Source organism: Dipodomys spectabilis, unplaced genomic scaffold (assembly GCF_019054845.1).
Source record: "Dipodomys spectabilis isolate Male_0828 unplaced genomic scaffold, ASM1905484v1 ptg000108l, whole genome shotgun sequence".
Lineage (NCBI taxonomy): Eukaryota > Metazoa > Chordata > Mammalia > Rodentia > Heteromyidae > Dipodomys > Dipodomys spectabilis.
This window is the reverse complement of record NW_024870785.1, coordinates 16,805,042-16,826,532: the sequence shown is the minus strand read 5'-3', so window position 1 is coordinate 16,826,532 and position 21,491 is coordinate 16,805,042. Positions and strand designations below refer to the sequence as shown.

Here is a 21,491-nt window from a genome sequence, read left to right as displayed (position 1 = left end):
TTTAATCATTTACGTCTTATGCTGCCCAGAGACCTTGGAGAGAGGGATAGTAGAGCTTTGGGAAAAAAGATAAGGAACAAAATATGAGAAGATACTTGGGCACATTGTTTCAAAATTGAGCTGCCTTCTCTCTTCTGTCCTGTCTAGCTATATATATTTCAAGATGAAGTTTTTCTGGGCTCATCTTTGAAGGACCTGACATTAATACCATTATTTCTAAGAGAGAAAATGTGTTTTTACTTCCAAATGATTTATAAATGCATATTTGCGGTATGGCTGGTCCATGATGCACAGTACTGTTAATATAGCAAATCAAGCAATGTGCCCTGATGCTTGTACTCATACCAGTTTGGCCTACCATCCCAGGTTATTACTAGGAACTCTTCTCTGTGTTGCTATTTCCTCCTGGGATCTTGCACAGATGTTATTTTATACTTAATCTGTAGAGCTTTGGTTTTCAAACACTGAGTTCTTGTTCCAGAAATCTTACTAATGAATTGGATGGTCATTGGACATTAAAGCAGTTCGTTTAACCTCTTTGGATGAAGTTTCCTTCTTCAAAGTTGAAAATAATGGCTACTTCGTTCATTCTACAGTTTTGGAATCTTAAATGAGACCATAGCTATCAAAAAATGTGAAAAGTATAAGATAAATAAAGTCCTCATTTTTTTTGGAGTGATATACATACTATGTGTGTGTGTGGTTTTAATAGAATTTGAGCAACATATACCTTCTTGAGAAGTGAAATAAGGAAGTAAGATTAAAGTTATGTTTCTTTAGATAAATTAACTTTGAAGATTCCTTGGAAAAACCTATATGGAGAAGCGGTTGTTGCTACCCTAGAGGGATTATACCTGCTTGTTGTCCCTGGAGCAAGTATGTTGTTTTAAGTTATAATTACTCAGTAGCATCATAAATTTTTAGCTGTGTTTAAGTGTTCTTAAGTATTCAATAAGATAGACAATGTCAGACTAATCATTTACTTGTATGCAATATATGCATACACTTCACATATGTATACTATAATATATTGACACATTTATATGTGAAATAATTCTGTTGTTGAAAACAGTATTTAGTCTTTTTAACTTTATTGTCAGTGAGTAATTTTACATCTGAGGCAGATTTACTATTGAGGAAAAATAAAATACATTTTAAAAATGTTTTGATGATGTGGTATTTTACAGATTTCAGTGTGCTGTTTTTTATACTTAGTGAGCTCTATAAATACTATATATATGTATATATATTTGCATGGTTTCTTTAGGGTATATTATCAGTAATGGGATTACTGGATCTAAAGGGTATATGTATTTTGTGATTGTTGGCATATGTACTGAATTTCTTTCTGAAGGTCTATATTAATACCTGGTGGTAGGTGACATAGCATCATTTTGATAGTAAAAATTTTATCAAAAATATTAACAGTCAATTCAGTGGTATGTTTTTGCTTTCCTTTTGTTTCTCTCTTTCACTGTCTCCTTTCTGCTTTTTACCTGTCTCCCTTTATCCTTATAATTTCTTTTCCTTACTCATTTTTTGATATAAGCTTTATAAATAAACAAGGATAATTTATTTTTAAGCTTTTTGTAAAACTAAAGGATGCAGAAATGTTCTTGGATTTACAAAAAATAACTTAGGTTACATCACAGTTATCATGAAGTTACATTTTTCCATTTGTTTCTTTACTAATTCCATTTCTTTTGTGTGAATTACACACATATATATGTTTAGGTATTAAATATGATGCTGAAAAAGAAGAAAAATCTTTGCAGGATAGTAAACAGAAAGAGCTTTCCCGAATTGAAGAAGCCCTTCAAAAAGCAGCAGAGAAAGGTACAGTAAGTTCATGTTTTATATAAGCTGGATATACCTATATTTTAGATACTTTTAATCACTTTAAAGAGAATGCATTCACAGACCTTCTTAAACTATAGTTCCAAAGAAAGAATCTTTTTAAAAATCCTGTCTCAAAATAATGATTATAAACTTTTTAGTGACATGTTTAAAACTGATTGCTTTTTTTCTTTGATTGTTGTTTAAATTGGCAGTTAGGTTTTTCCCATTTTGGGTTAACCAGTCACTTTGAGTATATTACTTTAGGAAACTTTTCAAATTCTGTAGGTTCCTGCAGGCCTCTTTGTTTTGGCCAAACATTATTACATGTTTCTGTGCATTTTTACTTGTGTTCTTACAGGATAATGAGGTTACAATAGTATTGTGATGTTGAGAAAAAAACATTGTTGTCATTTTAGTTCCTGCTGTTTCTCTTCATATTGTAAAGGATATCAGAGCCCAGCATTGGTGGCTCACATTTGTAATCCCAGCTGCTCAGGAGGTTGAGATCTGAGGATCATAGTTCGAAGCCAGCCTTGGCAGAAAGTCTCTGTGAGACTCTTATCTCCAATAAACTACTCAAAAAAGCCAGAAGTGGTGCTGTGGCTCAAGTGATAGAGTGCTATTCTTGTGCACAAAAAGGTCCAGGGACAGCTCCCAGGCCAAGAGTTCAAGTCCTAGAAATGGCACAAAATAAAAAATAAATAAAATAAAAATATACACACACATACATACAAAACATCATGTATCTAAATAAACCATTATTTCTAACTTGATACTTCCCTCATCTTTTAAGAAAGAACATCTCCCTTCACCATAGAAATATGTACATATGTCACCAAATGACAAAAGAAGAAAAGTATTAACAACTCTTGTTCTCCAGTTGGCAACTAGGATATGCAGTTCATCACTATAGACTACTGCTTTTTATTTCATCCTGTGATTGCACTTAAACTATATCATCAAATTCATTTTTTGATTAAAAGTAAACATGTGTATATGTGTGTATATATATGTATGTATGTATGTATGCCACATAGCCTAGGCTAATCTTGAACTTGAGGTCCTCCTGCTTGAGCCTCCTGAGTGTCAGGATTACAGGCATCAGTCACTATGCCTGCTCAAAATTTTCTCTTAAAAATAGCTTGCTCTATCAGGTGTGGTGGTTACAGTCTTAGCTCTGTTACAGTGGAAGCTGAGGTGGGAGAGTGATTTAAGCCCAGTAGTTCCAGCCAGTTAGGCAACCAAGTGAGCCTCTGTCTTGGGGGGAAAAAAACAGCCCTATTAAGATCCTTTATCATCTGATTCTAATCCTTTTTGTCCCATCTATGTTTTTCCTATGCAGTAATAGTCTTCTAAAAACATTACTAATACTATTCATAAAACAAAGGCTTCCATGATTGTTAGAAATTTTTTAAAAGCCTTTTTATTTTCTCTTTTACACTTAAGAATATTTGCCTCTCTACTGCATCTTAAATATGTATATTTTTAGGGAAACAGTTTTCTTTATTTGTATTGCTTTTGTATGCAAAATAAAGTATACTATAGTTTTTTAAAAAAATAGTAGTTCAGCACTTCTTTCCATTCAGTTTTGTTTAGTACATGAAGATAGACCACAGTGCTAACAATATGAGAGGAAACTTTGGACTGCACTAGAATTTCATTACTTTAAACCTCAAGTTAAATACATTTTCTTAATACCTGTAGTTTTGTATATTCATCAGTAGCCATAGTGACAGATACTAGATATGTTGATATAATGTATAGTTTCACATTTGTAATTCATATTACATATAATCCATATTTTTTCTCTTGGCAAATAGATTCCAGAGTTGACTTTTTTGAGTGGGAATGATTTATGATTGCTCAAAAGTATTTTAGTGTTTTCAGTGATCTATAAGAAAGGCAGGACATGTTTTCATTTATTTGAATAGTTATACTTGCTCTACATTTTGTATTGAGTACCTGGATAATTTTGATTCTTGGGCTTTTAATGCCTAGGATTGGTGGAGACAATTGTGGATGATTGGATGTATCCATAGAGGATTAACAGCTGTAGAATTAACTGTGAAAATAGATCTATATGATATACTATAATTACATTGTGACTTCTGGGATGATAACATTTGCATTTTGTTTAGATGGAATTAGAATTCACAAAGTGAAACTGTGTAACTAAGTTTTAGCATACTGTGTTAGATTTATCAAAAATGTATTCTGAGTATAAAAGAGGTGAGTTTGGGAACTGCTCAAAGTGCATTTAATTCTGACTGCTTGTAAGTATACTTTTTTAGTTTCTATGGCTATAAGTCACATTTTTATGGAATGTCCTTAATGTGAATGATGAAGATGTCTTTAGCTACTTTACACATTGCCACTAATTGCTAGTATTGTTACCTTTCTTGGTTTTGAAAACATGAAAAGAAGTCAAAGAGGTAAGAGGAGAATGTGACTCAACCTTCAGCAGCCCATGATAAAAATGAAAATAAATCCTTGATCTGTTTTAAAAAATGGATTTAAACTAATTCATATTGTTAAAATAAGTGTTGTCCACTAGTTCTTGGAATAACAATTGAAATATACTTATGATTTTATTTCTGGAGAATTTACTTAGCTGTAAAAATCTCACTATGTAGGTCACTTGATGTACTCGGATTATACTTTCTATGCAATCTTTTCCTTTTCTTGAATTGTGAATACTTTTTTGCATAATTGTGTAAATTAACTTACCTCTAATATTTTTCACATGCTACCTGAAATTTGTCTGTTATGTTTTCTTTTTAACCTACCTGCTGGATTTCCTCACATGTATCTTTTCTTTCTCTGAAATCTTTTAAAATTTTGCTTTGTTTTTGTGGTAATGAAAAATTAAAAGTAGGCAAGAGCCCTAACTCAGCGTTGTATTCCCAACCCTGAATTGGTTTTTCTTGGCTTGTTGCACAGCTATCTTCCCAGGACTGACCCTCATAATTCTTCAGTGTCTCATTCACTGTTCCTGGGACCCTTTGTCTTTTTTCCTAGTTTGCTCCTTTTCTTGGTAGGCATATTTAGTTGTTTTTAATATAATTCTGAAAAATCTTTCAAGGTGTATTTGAATGTCTTTGTGTTTTTAGACTTGTTTGTGTTATTTGGATATAGACTGATAGGCTCAAAATTAGAAATTTGAAGGCAATATCATCTAGCTTCTTTTACATGCTTTTAAGTCAGATACCAGTCTGCTCTGCACATTGTTAGAGACAGAAAAATTAGAAAATCCCTGGCCCCTACTGTCAGAGGCTTTACATTTGAATTGGGAAAATAATGGTAAGTGGGAGGAAGTGTTGAGTCCTATCAAAGAGTACATGTAGAATATTACAGGGGTTCAGAATGAACTCACTGTGTTCAGGCAAAAAGATGGGGGCAGACAATGTGAAGACATGGAAAGGAGACAGAAAAGCCAGAGGTCATTCTGGGTAGAGGTTACAGTAAAGATGGAAAAGTACAATTGATGTTTGGGAGGTGATAGAGTATAGTTGGACATGAGGTTGGGAAGCAGTAAGTTTAGGTCAGTTTACAGAGATTTCAGTGTCCCAATGATGAACATAATGACAATGGGAACTCTCATTTATTTAGCATGTACCCTTTGCTAGTAATTCTTCAAAATGCTTCATTTGAATCAACTCATGTAATAGTTAGCACCCTATATATAATACAGAGGCTGTTAGTTCTGTGTGACTTCATCCTAGGCCACATAGCTAGAAAATGGGAAAGCAAGAAGTTAAACCTAGTTTGGCTCTAGATCCTATATTCTTAATGCAGTAGTTACCTTTAATTTGAAATAAGTAGGGTAGTCAGTGAATATTCCTTTTTTTCTCTCTCTCTTTAAAAATACAGAGATTGATTTAGAGATGTTAAAATTTTTGTGATATCTCAGTGACACTAGACTTGGGGAGGGAAATTGGAGATGGTGCTGTTGAGCATCATTAACAGGAATTGATAGGAAGGATTTGGGCAGTAAGGAACAGATCCCACTAAAATAACATTTCATCCAACTCTATATTTAGTATTATATATCACAGAAAATTTCAGAAAATGACAAAATGGAAGGCAAAAATAAAAGTCTTAATTTTTGTTGTACTTGTCAAAGATTTCAGTGAGATACTAACCATCATTATTTGCCTTCCTTGTTTAATTTGAAATGTTGGTTACAGCTTTAATTATTAGGAATTTTTGTTTTAATATCATAAAATGGTCTGCTGAAAGAATGAAAATGGCATGTCCATGAATATTTCCTTAGAAATAACTGCTTTTGGAGTCATTGAATTTCAGTTGATGATTTCTAATTCTTTGAGATTAAGCTCAGACACATTTTACATGTGAAATTTAAGGTGTCTTTAAATGCTTTGCATTTTGGTTATTGCTGCCATGCGGATGCAGGTGTACACTCAGGGGAGCTCATCTATGGCTTGGAAAGCTTTGTTTACAAGGACATCAAGCCTGGTGGGTATGCATGGTTAATTCTCTTCCACTATCTCCAAATTAGCTTTTGGCCGTGTTTGTGCTTTTAGTGGAGTCCATTTGATGGTGTGCTATTCTGGAAAAATATGGAAATGTAATTCATGTTCCTCCTTTTCCATCATTCCCTTTCCCTGCCTTCTCTAGCCATCTGTTCATCCAGTGAGTATTGTAGTGTCTTCTTGTGGAAGCACCATATTGAGTTCTTGATGTTTGTGAGAAAATACAGTTCACTGCCCTTGTGAGGCTCACATTTATACCTACCGGAATTTGTACTGCCTTTTGTACTCTACTAGTTTTGCAACTAAACACTCCCCTAGAGCAATGGAATTGAAACATGTAAAAGTCAATAACATGTACTGGGGGCAATGATTTATTTGGAACTTGATAGGAGATACCATTTGCATTTCTTCTCATATCCTTTGATTGTTTTACCTGTGCAGCAGTATTTGGAGGCTCCTCTAGACCACTGTCTTGTATAGCATTTTGAAATTTGAAGCTTCACAAATGCACATTGAAGGCTGTTTGCTTTAGGATTCATAATAGAATTATTTTATTTACTAGAAAATCTACCTAATAAGTAATGGTTGTTAATATTTTAAATATTTTAAATAATTTTAATATTTAAATAATTTATTAATTTTTATACTTTATATGATTTCAGTAACTTGTATTGTTTTAATAACATTAAAGTTTGTCGTGATTATATGGCAAATGTATCTTGAATTTTTAACAGTACATATTATGCTAGAATTACTTTTACAGCTAGGAGCTTCTTTAATATGTAGATTAATGATGACCCATGGGAGAAGGATTTGCATGGCAGCTCACAGCACTGAGAGAAATCATCCTAAAAGCAGTTTCCCTTTAATAGTTGTCCCCCTTTAGTAACATAGCTGGCTCTGTTAGTTTGTTACCCTAGGTTTCTCATGGCTCACTGTCCAGATTTGTAGGTTATAATTGAATTCCAGTTTCCTGTAGTCTGCCAGGGCCAATGTTTTCCAATCCTTCTAAAAGTAACTTATTTGTGAGATAATGAATTCTAATGGCTCATCTCACAAAATTACTGGGCCTTCTTGTTAAGGTCAGCAGACCATGATCACTATAAAGTAAAAGCTAATTGATTCAGTTGCCCTTTCTCTAAAATGAGGATATTTGGCTAAAATTTAATGTGGACTTCTTGGTATTTAATCTTTTCAGTTTCTTAGTATATATTCTTTCTTCATTTGATGAAATACTGTTTCTTTGAATTTTTTTTATTTCTGAACTATTCTTTATTTTTTTTTCCAGAGCAGTGGTTTTATTTTTATAGCTGGGTCTGGTGGCTCATGCCTATAATCAGCTACTTGGTGGCAGGTGGAGTGGGGGAGGGATGGGGGGAAGGTCAGAACAATTAGTATTAAAGACCAGCCTGGGCAGAAGAGTTTGTGAGAGTCCTTCTCAATCTATAGCTGGGTATAGTGACATGGGCCTGTCATTCCCAGGCTATGTGAGAAACTGAGATGAGGAGATCACAATTCTAGGCCAGTCTGGGCAGAAAAGTCTACAAGACTACCTCCATGAAAGGGAAGCGAGATGTGGCGATGTGGCCTGTAAACCCAGCAATGACAATGACAGCAGGAGTGAAAATAGGTTGATTGTGGCTCAAGTGTATGCTGGTACCTGAGACCCTTCTCAAAAATAACATGGAAAAACAGAACTTGAGGCGTGATTCAAATGGAAGAGTGCCTGCCAAGCAAGTATGAGGTCCTGAGTTCAAACCATAGTATCACAGTGAAAAAAAGTAAACTTTTCATAAATGTAGTTGACTTTTTTCACTGATGACGTTTGTGCTACTGATATAAAGGCAGTGGTTTTACAAACAAAAACAATAAACTACTTTCATAATAACATAAATCATTGATTTTTTTTTTCACTGATGACATTTGTGCTACTGGTGCAAAGGCAGTGGTTTGTGAAGTTGCTGGCGTCTTAGTGTGATTCAGTGTAGGACATCTTACTGTACAAATAAATAGTCACTGTATTCTGTACTACCACGCTCTCAGAGTAGAGAAGAAAAACAAAACAATTTGAATCAGCTTTACCATGCAATTTTATTGATGACATAGGAATTTTTTAATTTTTGTAAGCTTCAACTCAAACTGTCTGATATTCTGCAGCAAAAGAGGAAGTGTGCACGAAGCATTTGTGCAGACTTTGCATAGTGTGAATGGTACTCCTTGGGGTTCTATATTAAGTCATTGGAGCTGCCTAGAAGAGTTAAAAGGCTTTACACAGACAGTGCTAGACTTGAAGTTTTCCTCATATGAACATTAGGGAGAGCAGCTCATGTTTTGGGAATGACAGGTCACTAGATATTACAGTGTATAGATTGCACCAGGAATGACAGAATTTCTGTAGTTTGCAGTGCAAAGATGAGTGACAGGAGATAGAACAGGACAGACATAGGGATCAGATCATCAAAGAACCTTCCATGTTATACAAACACTTGATTTTATGTGGTAAGCTGCAGAATCTTCAGATAATTATGAAAAGAAGTTTAATGGGTTTTATTAGTCTTTAAAAAGATACCAATCTAAGCCAGGTGCCTGTGGCTCATGCCTGTAATCCTAGCTACTTCGGAGGCTGAGGTCTAAGGATTGTAGTTCAGAGCCAGCCTGGGCAGGAAAGTCTGTGAGATTCTTATCTCCAGTTAACCACCAGAAAACCAGATGTGGTGCTGTGGCTCAAGTGGTAGAGTGCTTGCCTTGAGATGAAGAGCTCAGAACAGCATCCAAGCCCAGAGTTCAAGCCCCAGACTGACCAAAAACAAAAAAAAAGATACCAATCTGGTAACAGTATAGAACGACTTTTAGTAAGAAGTAAGGTCCAGAGGCCAGGAGACTGTGTAGCTACTTTCTTGCAAGTTCAGACTACACTATTTTGAAAATGAACTGTACAACTTGTACAACTAGTGAGTGGGCATGAGAGGGAAAAAGTGGAAGGGAATGATGGAAGAGGTTACATTGTCTAAAAAGAAATGTACTCTGTCTGCCTTATATAACTGTAACCTCTCTATACATCACTTTTATATATAAACAATAAAAAATTGAAGAGAAAAAGTTCAGACTAGAAGTAATGACTAATTGGCAATTGCATATAAAGACTTGGTCCAGTAGCAGTGGTTCATACCTATAATTCTAGTTACTCAGGAGGCAGAAATTGGGAGGATAGAAGTTTGAGGCCAGTCTAGTTAAGACTTGATTTCAATAAATAAGCCAAGTGTGGATATGTGTGTGCCTGGTCTGAACTATGTGGTAGGCTGGCCTGGCACAAAGACATCAGACCTTATCTCAAAAATAATGAAAGCATTAAAGACAGAGGTGTTGCTAAAGTGGTAGATCACCTTTCTAGCAAGCTTGAGGCACTGAATTCAAATACTGGTACCACAAACAGAGTGATCTGAAGTTAGGTAAGAAAGATGTTTATTCCAGAATACACTGAGGCAGTACTAAATGAAGGAAGGATGAGGTTTTATAGAAATTGCTCAACTAATTGAACAGATAGTCATGTACATTTCATGCCCTTCTTATTTATATTTTTAACCCATGATACAGTTTTGCTTATAAGTTGTATCATTCAGAGAAATCATATGTTATCAGCCTACCCAGTCATTTCACATATTCCTTATACCACACATTTATCTAAACCTTTTGTGAAAATTTTACCTTGTCATTATTACATTTCCAATATTTTGGTAATATTGATATTAAACTGAAACTGTATTATACAGCTACCAATAATATAAAGGACACTGAGAGGGGCTATTTATCCAGTTTTTGTAGTTGTACCTGCCAAGTTATTTTCTATATTAAAGAAGGTTATTTATCTTTACTGAAGATTTGTGGGATTGTGTTTGTATTGAAGTCAGGTTATTTCAGGTTAAAGAAACAGTGAGTTGTGCCAGAATTTGCTGTCAGGAAGAAGTCTCTTTCTCTGCTGTCCTCTTGTCTGCTAACTTGCATTTTATCCTTTTCTCACTAAAATGCTTCCACTGAGAAGGACGTAAGCGTAAAAAGCACAAAAAACACTTTAAGAAACGTTTTAAAGGTCTTGATCGCTCAAAAGGTAGGTAAAAGTAGTTTTTATGCCATGTGTTGTTTCTACACGTTGCTACTTCATTAGTATCATGGAAGGCAAAATGACTATTAGATTACAATTTCGCTTTGAAAATAAGTTTTAATACATACTAAAATGTAAAATAAACATAAAATTGTAAAGACACTAGAATTGGTGTGATTTCCATTGTGTAGTGCCCTAGCTCTCCTTTGGTCATCCATTATGTGGTGCAGGAGAATTTCACCTCTTCAGCTTGTATTTTCTGTTTTTTATAGATAAGCCAAAAGAAGCAAAAAAGGATACATTTCTGGAAAAATTGGCGACTCAAGTAATAAAAAATGTACAAGTAAAAATCACAGACATACATATTAAATATGAAGATGATGTAAGTGATTTTAATTTTATATTTGTAATCCAATGTATATTTTGTTATATTCTATGTATGGATTACCTGTACTCAGTTTAAATCTCAGGTTGATACTTTTTCTGATGAAGAGTGTGTTAGACTATTTTAACTGGGAATTTAAGCATATAAATATAGCATAAAATACCACATAGATTATTTTCTCGTATTTTATTTGAATTTTGTTTTACATATTAAGATATAACTGAATTTTATACTGACATTTTGTTTTGGCTATATGGAATTACTAATAGAAGTTTTGCTATCACATAAATGTCATAAACAATATAAATGTCCATATTTATAAAGATTCAGAAAATAAAGTATATTCAACATGTCAAATGTTTGAGAAAATAGTGTTAAGATTATGTGGAGAAATGGGAACATATATAGACCATTGTTTGCAATATAAATTATTATAGCTATGTTTTTAAAATGGCAGGGGTACCCTAAAACAAAAAATAGAGTTAACATGGTACCTAGCAATTCCACTTCTAGGTATTGAGGAGTTAGCTCTTGTATTGTGGCATTGCTGTTTCTAGTAGTTGAGATACGGTAGCAGTGGAAGGGCCTGCCAATAGGTGAATGAATAGCGAAAATATTGTATTTGACAGGGGAATACTGCTTAGCCTTAAAAAAGAAGGCAGTGCTGTCATTCCAATAACTTGGATGGAAGTGTGGAGATCATTATGTTAAATAAAACAAGCCAGGCGCAGAAAGAGACTTTCTTTATGACTTGACTTGTATGTTGTCTCAAACAGTCAAATTTGAGGCCAGAAGGAGAGATTGGATAGTAGGTGCAAAGTTTCATTTAGGAGGAATAAACTCTGGAGAGCTAGTGTCCAGCACGGTCAGGAATTAATGTGTACTTTAATTATAGTCAATAATTAATGTGTACTTTAAAATTTCTCTAGGAACAGATTTTGAATTTCTTTTTTTTAACTTTACATTTTTTAATTGTAAAAATGTTGCTAGAGGGGTTACAGTGTAATGAGTACATTTAATAGCGAGCATTGTTACCTCCCCCTTTATTTTTCCCCTATCATCACTTCCCTCCCCGCCTCCCCAGCTCATCCCACCTCCACACCCGACATTGTAATGTTCATTTTCAATATAGTGTCCTGTACATCTCATCATCACAATGGATTAGCCTGCATCCCCATTTAAGCATTCTGCAATATCCCTTCTCCTCCTCAAATTACAAAAAATGTATATACAAGACGCAGAACACTGGCATCAAATCCAGTGAAAACAGGGGTTATGCCATGGGGGAAGAACCTACAATAGAAACAAAAGAATCACATAATGCACTGTAAATACATTAAAAACACTAGCAAGCAAGAAAAAAAAAACCTCTTGTGTCCCTGTCTTGGGGTACATTTTGCTTAACATTATATCATGTGGTCGTGTGTATATGGCCTTTGACCTTCTCTGCTGTCCTAGACATGCATTAGTCACTACAAACAAGGGAAACCATGGGACCTATGTTTCTTTGGCCCTGGCTTACTTCACTTAATATAATTTTTTTTCCAAGTCTTTCCATTTCCTAGCAAAAGAGGCAAGGAGGCATAGAATTCCATTGTATGTATATATATATAATATATATATATATTATATATATACACATACACACACAACATTTTCTGATTCATTCATCTACTGAGAGGCATCTGGGTTGGTTCCATATCTTAGCTATGGTAAATAATGCTGCAATAAACATGGTTGTGCTGGTAACTTTGGCATGACCTGTTTTTGATCAATTGCATAAATGCCCAAAACTGGGATTTCTGGGTCATAAGGGAGGTCTATGTGTAGTCTTTTGAGGAACCTCCATACTGCTTTCCAGAGTGGTTAAACAAGTTTACACTCCCACCAACAATGCAGTAGGGTTCCCTTTTGGCCACATTCCACAAAGATATGCTAAGCATGTGAGATGCTAGCATGTTAATACCCTGTTTGCTTATCATGTTTACATACATAGAAATATCACATTTCACTCAGTAGTGTATATAGTTAATATTTGTCAGTTAAAAAGATAATAAAACTCCTTAATGATGTATTACTGAATGGGAATCTCAGTGTCAAGATAAACTAAGCATTTTACTGACTGATAACAATTAGCAAGGCATATATTCCTCTCCATTTAATTAAAAAAAGAGACACACAGTAGTGGGAAAAGTAATATCAAATTTAAAGAGGGAGTATCAGTGGCAAAATGAAGAAAAAAAGCACGAAAGGTTTTTGTATGGTGTCTGTTTCAGTGTAACTACCTTAATTGTACCTAGAAACGTATAACAAGCCTAGGGTTCAGAAATGGGAAAATAATAATTTATCATAAAGAAGTTCATTTAGATAATGGCAGCAGTTTGTAAGTAGTGTATTAGCAACTATTGAGTTGTGTGTTGTTGACATAGCTACAAGTTAGTTGAACTAGTTATCTGTGGGTGTAAGAAGATTGAGTATATGCTGTGATCCACCTTTGTGTACCAGGCTCATGTGAACTTAGAGGAAACACACTTACTTGGTTTTGTAATCACATGGTAAGTGGGAACTCACCCATGCCATTGATGTCCAATATTCTTTGTATACAAAAATGATGAGTATAGGATGAGAGGAAAATGTTTTGTCATCATCATTGTGTATTTAATACTAATTAAAAATATAGCCCCAAAGGCTGTTTGTGCTTTTCAGCTATATCAGAGCATACATGCACATTTCCTTTTTGAGAAGGGTCCATCAATGTGACTAAACTATGGCATTTAGTTGGATGATTTTTGAACATTATGAGTTTCCTCTGATGAGTTTTTCTAGTTTCTGTCCTTAAAAACAATACAGCATGACTTTACTTATCTCAAGGATGTTTTAGACCATGGAACTGCACACTTTGGCACAAATTAAATGTTGTGTGTAAATTTCACTTAGGTTTTGAACATCAGAAATAGGACAACAGTTAATGCTGGTAGATTCTGGGCACAGAGACTGAGGATTTTGTGTTGAGAATCTGTAGCTCAGTGGGGTAATGCATACCTGTAATCCCAGCACTTGGGAGACTGAGGCAGGAGGAGTTTGAGGCTACACTGGGCTACATACTGAGACCCCATTTCAAAAACAATCCTGAGTATTTTCTAGTGAAATATTGTTGAAGTAATTGTTGAAATGTCAAGAAAAGTAAAGGCATAAATAGTTCACCTTCCCAAGGGTGAAAATCTTAAACATTTGAAAACATATTCGTGACAGTGTCATAACCTGTGACACTGCGTAATTTGTAATGAAGAACATCTTTATTGATACAGATGAAAAGACTGTCCATTTGGAAACATGTAGAGAAGAGTCTATTTGGTCTGAGTTACTCAGTCATTGTACTTCTAGTAAGAGAAAGGATTCCCTGGGGAAGGTATCATGTTAGTACCACAGATGTATTATACCTGTGAAGTGTGGGTTATGTTGGTCACATTGCTTTCTTCTTTCCTTTTTATGAATTCAGTTATTTCTTTGTAAATACATTCCTTTCTGCCGCTGCTGCTATTGTAAAGGGTGGGCATGCTTCTGTCCTCTCTATCAGTGTGTTTTAATATCTTTTTTCTTTCTTGGTAGGTTACTGATCCGAAAAGACCTCTTTCATTTGGTGTCACACTGGGAGAATTCAGTCTTTTGGTAAGATTGGTGTTTTTTTTTTTTTAATGTCTGTAAAGTATGATTTTGAAGTCACAAGCTGATTTGTCTAAGATCAACTATTGATGCAAATAGTTGTTTTTTATATATATATATATAAATATATATATGTATATATATATATATATTTTTTTTTTTTTGGGTCCGGTTGTGGGGCCTGAACTCTGGGCCTGGGCGCTGTCCCTCAGCTCTTCAGCTCAAGGCTAGCACGCTACCACTTGAGCCATAGTACCACTTCCAGCTTTTTTTTTTTTCTGCTTATGTGGTGCTGAGGAATCGAATCCAGGGCCTCATGCATGCAAGGCAAGCGCTCTACCACTGAGCCACCTTCCCAGCCCCTTAGTTGTTATATTTTTATAAACTATTTTGCTATAGCTTCTCTAGAAGTTCAGCATTTTTAGTGATGCTAATTATTTCTAATTATTTTAATTTATTTTGTAACATATCAAAATATCAATTTCTTCCTTCCCTTTCTCTTCTTCTTGTAAGCAATTAAGTACAACATTTTTCTCTCTGCTTTATATAAACATGCCCGCCTTAACCATCTCCCTCCCCTCTCAGGCTCCAATAACTACTGCTTACCAACTAGACTTCTGAGTTTTCTCCCTGTTCTTCTTCCTCTTTTCTCTTCATGCTGACTCCTAGCCAATATATTCAGCATCCACTGATACTGTTCTCAACAAGTTCAATAACAATGCCCTTGTGAAATAAGTTTAGTTGTACGCTTTCTTCAATAAGAGTACATACTGGCTGTTTTTATTTATACCGAATTCTGAATGAAGGAACTCAGTTAAAAATTCCTAATTCTATTTTTCATTATTCCTTTGAATTTGCCATACAAAAAACCCCAGAGCCAACACTAGCTAGATGTTTTTGTTCCTTATTTTGTTACTGTTCACATGTACATGTATGACAGCACTGGAATTGACATTTAGAGCATGTTTCATAATTACTTTTTCTTCTTTTTATAGACTACTAATGAACACTGGACTCCATGCATATTAAATGAAGCAGAAAAAATTATATACAAGGTATTACATTATTAGAATGAAAATTTCAGTTTGTTTCCCTAGTGTAAACACTTAATACATAATCTTGAATAATTATTTTCAGAGCAGAATGTGCCATTGGTGTGAACTGAAAGTTAGAATCTTGTATTTTTTTTATTGTGAAAATACTGTACAGAGGGGTTACAATTACATGGGCAAGGTAATGAGTACATTTCTTATCAAGCATTGTAGCCTCCTCCTTTGTTTCCCCTTCCCATCCCATCCGATCCCCCCATACCTAACCCTCCCCCCACCCCCCCTGCACCAAAGTTGTAAAGTTCGTTTTTGACATAATGACTTGTACATCTCATTGTTGCAATGGTCTACCTGCATCCCTATTTAAGCCATTTGTTTTTTCCCTTCCCCTCCACAAATTATAATAACATCAAAAGCAGGGGTTATACCGTGGGGGAGGGACATACAAAGCAACAAAAGAATCTTGTATGTTTTTAAAAAACCATACAAGTAGCTATCTTTATACTTACAAGCTGTGAAGTGCCAGGGTTTACCAGTAGAATTTCAGAACTCAGTGATAGGAGCACTAAAGGCTCCATCTAGTTCTATTTTAGTATCATCTATTTGTAGTTTTATTGTGAATTCTGCAAGTGTCTATAGGTACATCTTATTTAAGGACAGACCTAAATCAATACAGCAAAGCTTGAGTATGAGATTCAATATAGCACATTTGACTTGAGTAAAATACTGATTTTTTTATTAACTGGTTTATCCAGAGAAAATGCTTGTAGTAACAGAAATCCTGGCTACCTTTGTACTATAAGAAAAGTACCCTTTATATCAGAAGATACTGTGTAGGCTAGAGTCACTATCTCTGACAAAGTTTTTTCTCAAAGGTAATAATATACTTTCAACAGCAGGTGTCAATAAAAATAAATTAGCAGTGAATTAAAACTCTAAAGGTCTAGTTTTGACTTTGCTTTTCACTATGTGACATTCCCTATCTGAAGTGAAGAAATGGCAAAAATTGATGTTTTACTGATGGGATTTATAAACATACGGTGATTAAGAGATGAATTGAGGTGGAAAAATGTTATAGGGTCAAGTAAAATTATTTATTGAAGTACTGAACCACTTGTAATTAAACAAGCATATTTCACTTTTTTAACAAAACCTTTAGGTGTCACAGTACTTTAAATATGTTAATGGCATTATGACCCTCATAAGGCTACTTATTAGGAATGTAGCAATTAGCAATGTTTTCCACCTTATTAATCATAGAGCTCTCTTACCACCTCTTCCTGGTATCTACTAGAGGATTATGTTTTCTTTATGTAGCAAAACATTTACTTGGTAAATTCTCAATAAATCTTTGATAATTGAATGGATGAATGTCTTGGAAATTGGGTTCCTAGAAGAACAACTTAGCAAATGCTAAACTTAGTAAAGTCTAACAAATACACTTGTACTTATTTTTACATTATTTTCTTTCCTTTAAAAGTTCAAAATGACAATTGGATTATTTAGGAGTACTGAACATGAGAATAATCTTTTAGTATTGATTTACAATGTCAATGTATTTGTTGCCTGACTGCTTTCATTTTTCTTTTGTAGCTTATGAAACTTGATAGTCTCGGTGCCTACTGGAATGTGAATTGCTGCCTGTCTTACCAGAGATCCAGGGAACAGATCTTGGTAATTTCAGAATATACCTGGAAGTGCTAACTATACTCCTTAAATGTATTTAACAAGAATGTCTAAGGAGGATAGGAGTTTGGTAATTTGCTTGTTTTCATTGAGTCAGCATTATGAAAAACAATTTTTGAAATCTGTATGTGTCTATTTTGTTATTTCATAGGAGTCTGATTAAGAGTGTTGTAAAGAAAAGGTAATATCTCTCAGACCTAAAGCATATGTCTTTGATATGTATTTTGAGCATTTGTGATGATGATTTCCTGAATAGAAGATTAATTCTTCAATATGTTAAGATAATTTTAGTTCTGTTTCTTTTCTTAGAGGAAGGCAGAATAGTTAAATTTTCTACATTTCAAGATTCTAGCCCTTCTCAGGATATTATAACAAATGATTTACCGTTGAATAGAAATTTGTGGATGTGTATGTATATATAATTTTGTTTTCAGAGTCAGAACAAATATAAAATTGTGATGTTTCTAGATAAAATTGTAACGTTTCAGCATTTTCTGTTTCTCTATACGTATACTAAAGAAATAAGTGTATAAATAATGCCTAATATATTTTCTTATGGGTTGGTAGTCACAATGTTAGGAGCAAAGGTACTGATGTAGAATGAAGTTTTCATTTTCTGTATGTGTATGTTTTCTTTTTCATTCTCATACAATTCAAATTTTGTGTTTAGGCACAGCTGAAAAATGAGATTCTTACAAGTAGAAATACACCTCCAAACTATCAGTACAGTAAGTACTAGTAAAAGCTGAACACATGTTTTAAGAAGGAAATGGAACATATATTTTCACATAGCTTTTCAAATATAGTAAGTACTAGTGAAAGTTGATTTCATGTCATGAAGATGGAATGAAATATTTTAACTGCCTAATAAAGTTACTTTAACAAACAAAACATACTAATTTTGTAACTTAATCTTATGACATGGCATATTTATTACAGTTGATTACTTAGGACTCGATTGTTAAGCATATGCTGTTGATGAATGAGAGGAAAGTCAGGAAAACTGTTTTCCTATAGCTAACCTCCTCTATGCCTTCTTTACATCTTCTTACTATGTTGCTTTAGGACCTAGGTCTGCCTGCCTGCCTCCCTCCCTTCCTCCCCTCCCTCCCTCCCTCCCTCCCTCTCTCCCTCCCTCCCTCTCTCCCTCCCTCATCCCCCTCCTCCTCCTCTATCTCTTCTTCCTCCTCCTCCTCCTCCTCCTTTTTCCCTTTATCCCCTCCTCCTCTTCTACTTCTTCCATCTGTTCTACCTCTTCCATCTCTTCCTCCTTCTTCTTTTCTCCTTTCATTCTTTAGACAGTTCTGAGATCTTTGAATTCAGGTCACTCCTTGCATGTCACGTCTGATAAATCAATCACTAGACTTTAAAAAAAATGGAGCTTTTTGGGGTACTAGGTTTTGAACTTGGAGCCTTGCCTTTGCTTGCTAGGCAGATGTTCTACCACTTGAGCCAAAACCCCACACCAAAAAGAATTTTTCTATTTCTTGACACCCTCTCCTTTGTTTGAAAAATAGACCTTTAACAAAGCCATGTGTTTATTTACTTTTCCCATGTTTCAGTTTCATTCTAAAGAGCTGTCTGTTTTCAGTTAGTGAGTGCAACCCTTTATAATTGTCCTTTCATGCTCATGCTTTCCATCATATCTGTCACTCTGGTTCTTTGTTATTTTATTTATGGACTTAATTGCCAACTGTTAATGCACAATGACAGTGTTAAAGTGCCCCCAGATTGTGAAAGAATTTAATTTCAATGATGAAAAACAGGCTCAGAGAAATATACCAGTTTAGTTTTATACATTTATAAATAACCTGTAAATTAGTTAAAAGTTCTGTATACAATCTTAGGTAAACTGTAACTTTTTTAAGGGTAATATTTTACATACTTTTAACATAGTAACAGTTAAGATATGTTACCTTTGGTTTTATCTTTCCTAATACACTTTTTCTATTACTACTAAATATTTTCTTCCCTTCCTACCTCCCTGTTTGTTTGTTTTACTACTGAATATTTTCTTCCCTTCCTACCTCCCTGTTTGTTTGTTTGTTTGCTTTGTGCTGGCATTGGGTCTTACACTCCTAATCCCCATCACTTAATGCATGGCTGGTTCTCTGATACTGAGACATACCTCCATCCCAGACTTTTCATGGTTAATTGAAGATAGAATCTCCTGGGTTTTCTGTTTGGGTTGGTTTTAAACTGCTATCCTCAGATACCAGCCTCATGAGTAGCTGATTACAAGACTGCAAGAGTGAGCCACTGTTGCTCAGCTAATAATAATTTCTTTATTGACTCCAAGATAATATATGTATGATCATTTGAAAATCAAAAAGTTGTGAGTAATTTTTTGTTTTGGTATGATTTTGTGATTCTGTTCTTAAATTCTGCCAGTGAAAAAGTAAGACAGATATCAATTAGATTTTATTTCCTTTCTGTACTTGTGTGTTTTAATAAATAATATCATTATCATTAAATGTCTTTTAGCAAGGAAGAGAACCCTAGTTTTATGCAAAGACTGTCTTACACATTTTTTACCTAGAAACAAAGGATTTCAATTTCCTCCTTGGAGATTCTACTTCAACTGATAGCTTAATAATTGGCATTATACATATACATATATTTAAATATTTTACAGAATGATTTGTTACATCTAGTCTGGGTCATATTTCCTATCATAGTAACAGTGTTCTTAGTTATTCTATGTCAGAGCATATAAATATATCTAATGTCTTCCCCCTGTGATGTAAGTTTTCCAGCCAATATTGGCCTCTGCAAAACTCTACATGAATCCTTATGCAGAAGCAGAGCTCAAAACACCCAAACTGGATTGTAACATAGAAGTTCAAAATATTGCCATTGAACTGACCAAGCCTCAGGTAAGGCACCACTGCACATTCCTCGCTTTGATAAAGTTTAATTTTCACTCCTTCTGTCTTTCCTGATTATTCCTTCTCTAATGACCTAGTGATTCTTTTGGTTATGATGAGATTTGACTTGTTAAAAAAGGAATTTCAGAATTAAGTGATGGTGTTTTTTATGTAGTCTAATCTTTTCAGAGTTTGGATAGTAGACTTGTAGAACTAATTGAATTGAAAAAGAAGCTAATTGGGCTTTAGGCCTAGTGCAAGTAATTTTGTGTCTCTAAATTTTGTACTATTTACATTAGCAAACTAAAAAGAAAAGGTGAAACACCCCTAATGACCTATTTTATGTAAACTAGTATTTCTAAAACTTCATTTTGAAATGTTATGAACATAAAAATATAATTTATATCCTTTTTCTTCTCCTCAAGTCTTTAGAATCTGTTTTACAGTTACATTTCAGTTCAGACTAGATACATTTCAAGTGTTTAATATTTGTAGGTAATCCTTAGGCAGATATGCATTAAGTGTCATAGAGGGCAGGGTGCCAGTGACTCATGCTTGTAATACTATCTATTCAAGAGGCTGAGATCTGGGATTGCAGTTTGTAGTCAACCTGGGCAGAAAAGACGCTTATCTCCACTCTACTCAGAAAAAGCTGGAAGTGGTGCTGTGACTCAAGTGGAGCACTAGCTTTGAGCACAAAGAAGCTCAGGGAAAGTCAACAAGCCCTGAGTTCAAGCCCCAGAACTCAAAAAAAAAAAAGAGAGAAAAAAACTTGGAGATAGAGGCTAGAATTGCCATATTTTCATGCCCTAGCAGTCATATTAGCACTACTCTCTCCTTTTTTCCTCCCTCCTCCTCAACTCCCCCCTCTCCCCCCACCGTTCCTTCCGTTTGAGCTATTCATCAGATCTATACAAAATTGCTGTGTTGGTGATAATATACGTAATTGACTAACTTTATTATGCTTTAACTAAGTAGTACTTTTGTGGAACAATTTGAAAAAAATCACTGCATTAGCTATTGCTAAAGTGGTAAAAAGGGAAATAAATGCACAGTTTTGGAAATAGACCTGCTGTGTCAGTGCTAACAGACACAGTATTTCATTGTTTCTTTCTTTCTTTTCTTTTCTTTTCTTTTTTGGTTGGTCATGGGGCTTGAAATCTGGGCCTGGGCACTGTCTTTGAGCTCTTCAGCACAAGGCAAACACTCTACCACTTGAGCCACAGCGCCACTTCCGGTTTTCTGGTGGTTAATTGGAGATAAGATTCTCATGGACTTTCCTTGCCTGGGCTGGCTTTGAACCTCTGTCCTCAGATCTCAGCCTCCTGAGTAGCTAGGACTGTAGGTGTGAGCCACTGGCACCTGGCTTCATTGTTTCTAAGATGTACATTTATTTCATATTTTAACATA

At 34.7% G+C, this 21,491-nt stretch overlaps 1 protein-coding gene across 2 annotated transcripts in view; it reads left to right on the top strand.

Annotated features, from left to right (window-relative positions):
* The window catches only part of Vps13c (vacuolar protein sorting 13 homolog C), a 148,504-nt gene that overhangs the window by 16,794 nt on the left and 110,219 nt on the right, over positions 1 to 21,491 (top strand). For both annotated transcript variants that reach the window (XM_042687770.1, XM_042687771.1), the window contains exons 4-11: positions 781 to 876; positions 1,735 to 1,836; positions 10,704 to 10,813; positions 14,426 to 14,485; positions 15,475 to 15,534; positions 17,122 to 17,202; positions 17,885 to 17,942; positions 19,963 to 20,090. In XM_042687770.1, the coding sequence (XP_042543704.1) occupies positions 781 to 876; positions 1,735 to 1,836; positions 10,704 to 10,813; positions 14,426 to 14,485; positions 15,475 to 15,534; positions 17,122 to 17,202; positions 17,885 to 17,942; positions 19,963 to 20,090 (695 nt within the window). The remainder of the gene's footprint in view (positions 1 to 780; positions 877 to 1,734; positions 1,837 to 10,703; positions 10,814 to 14,425; positions 14,486 to 15,474; positions 15,535 to 17,121; positions 17,203 to 17,884; positions 17,943 to 19,962; positions 20,091 to 21,491) is intronic.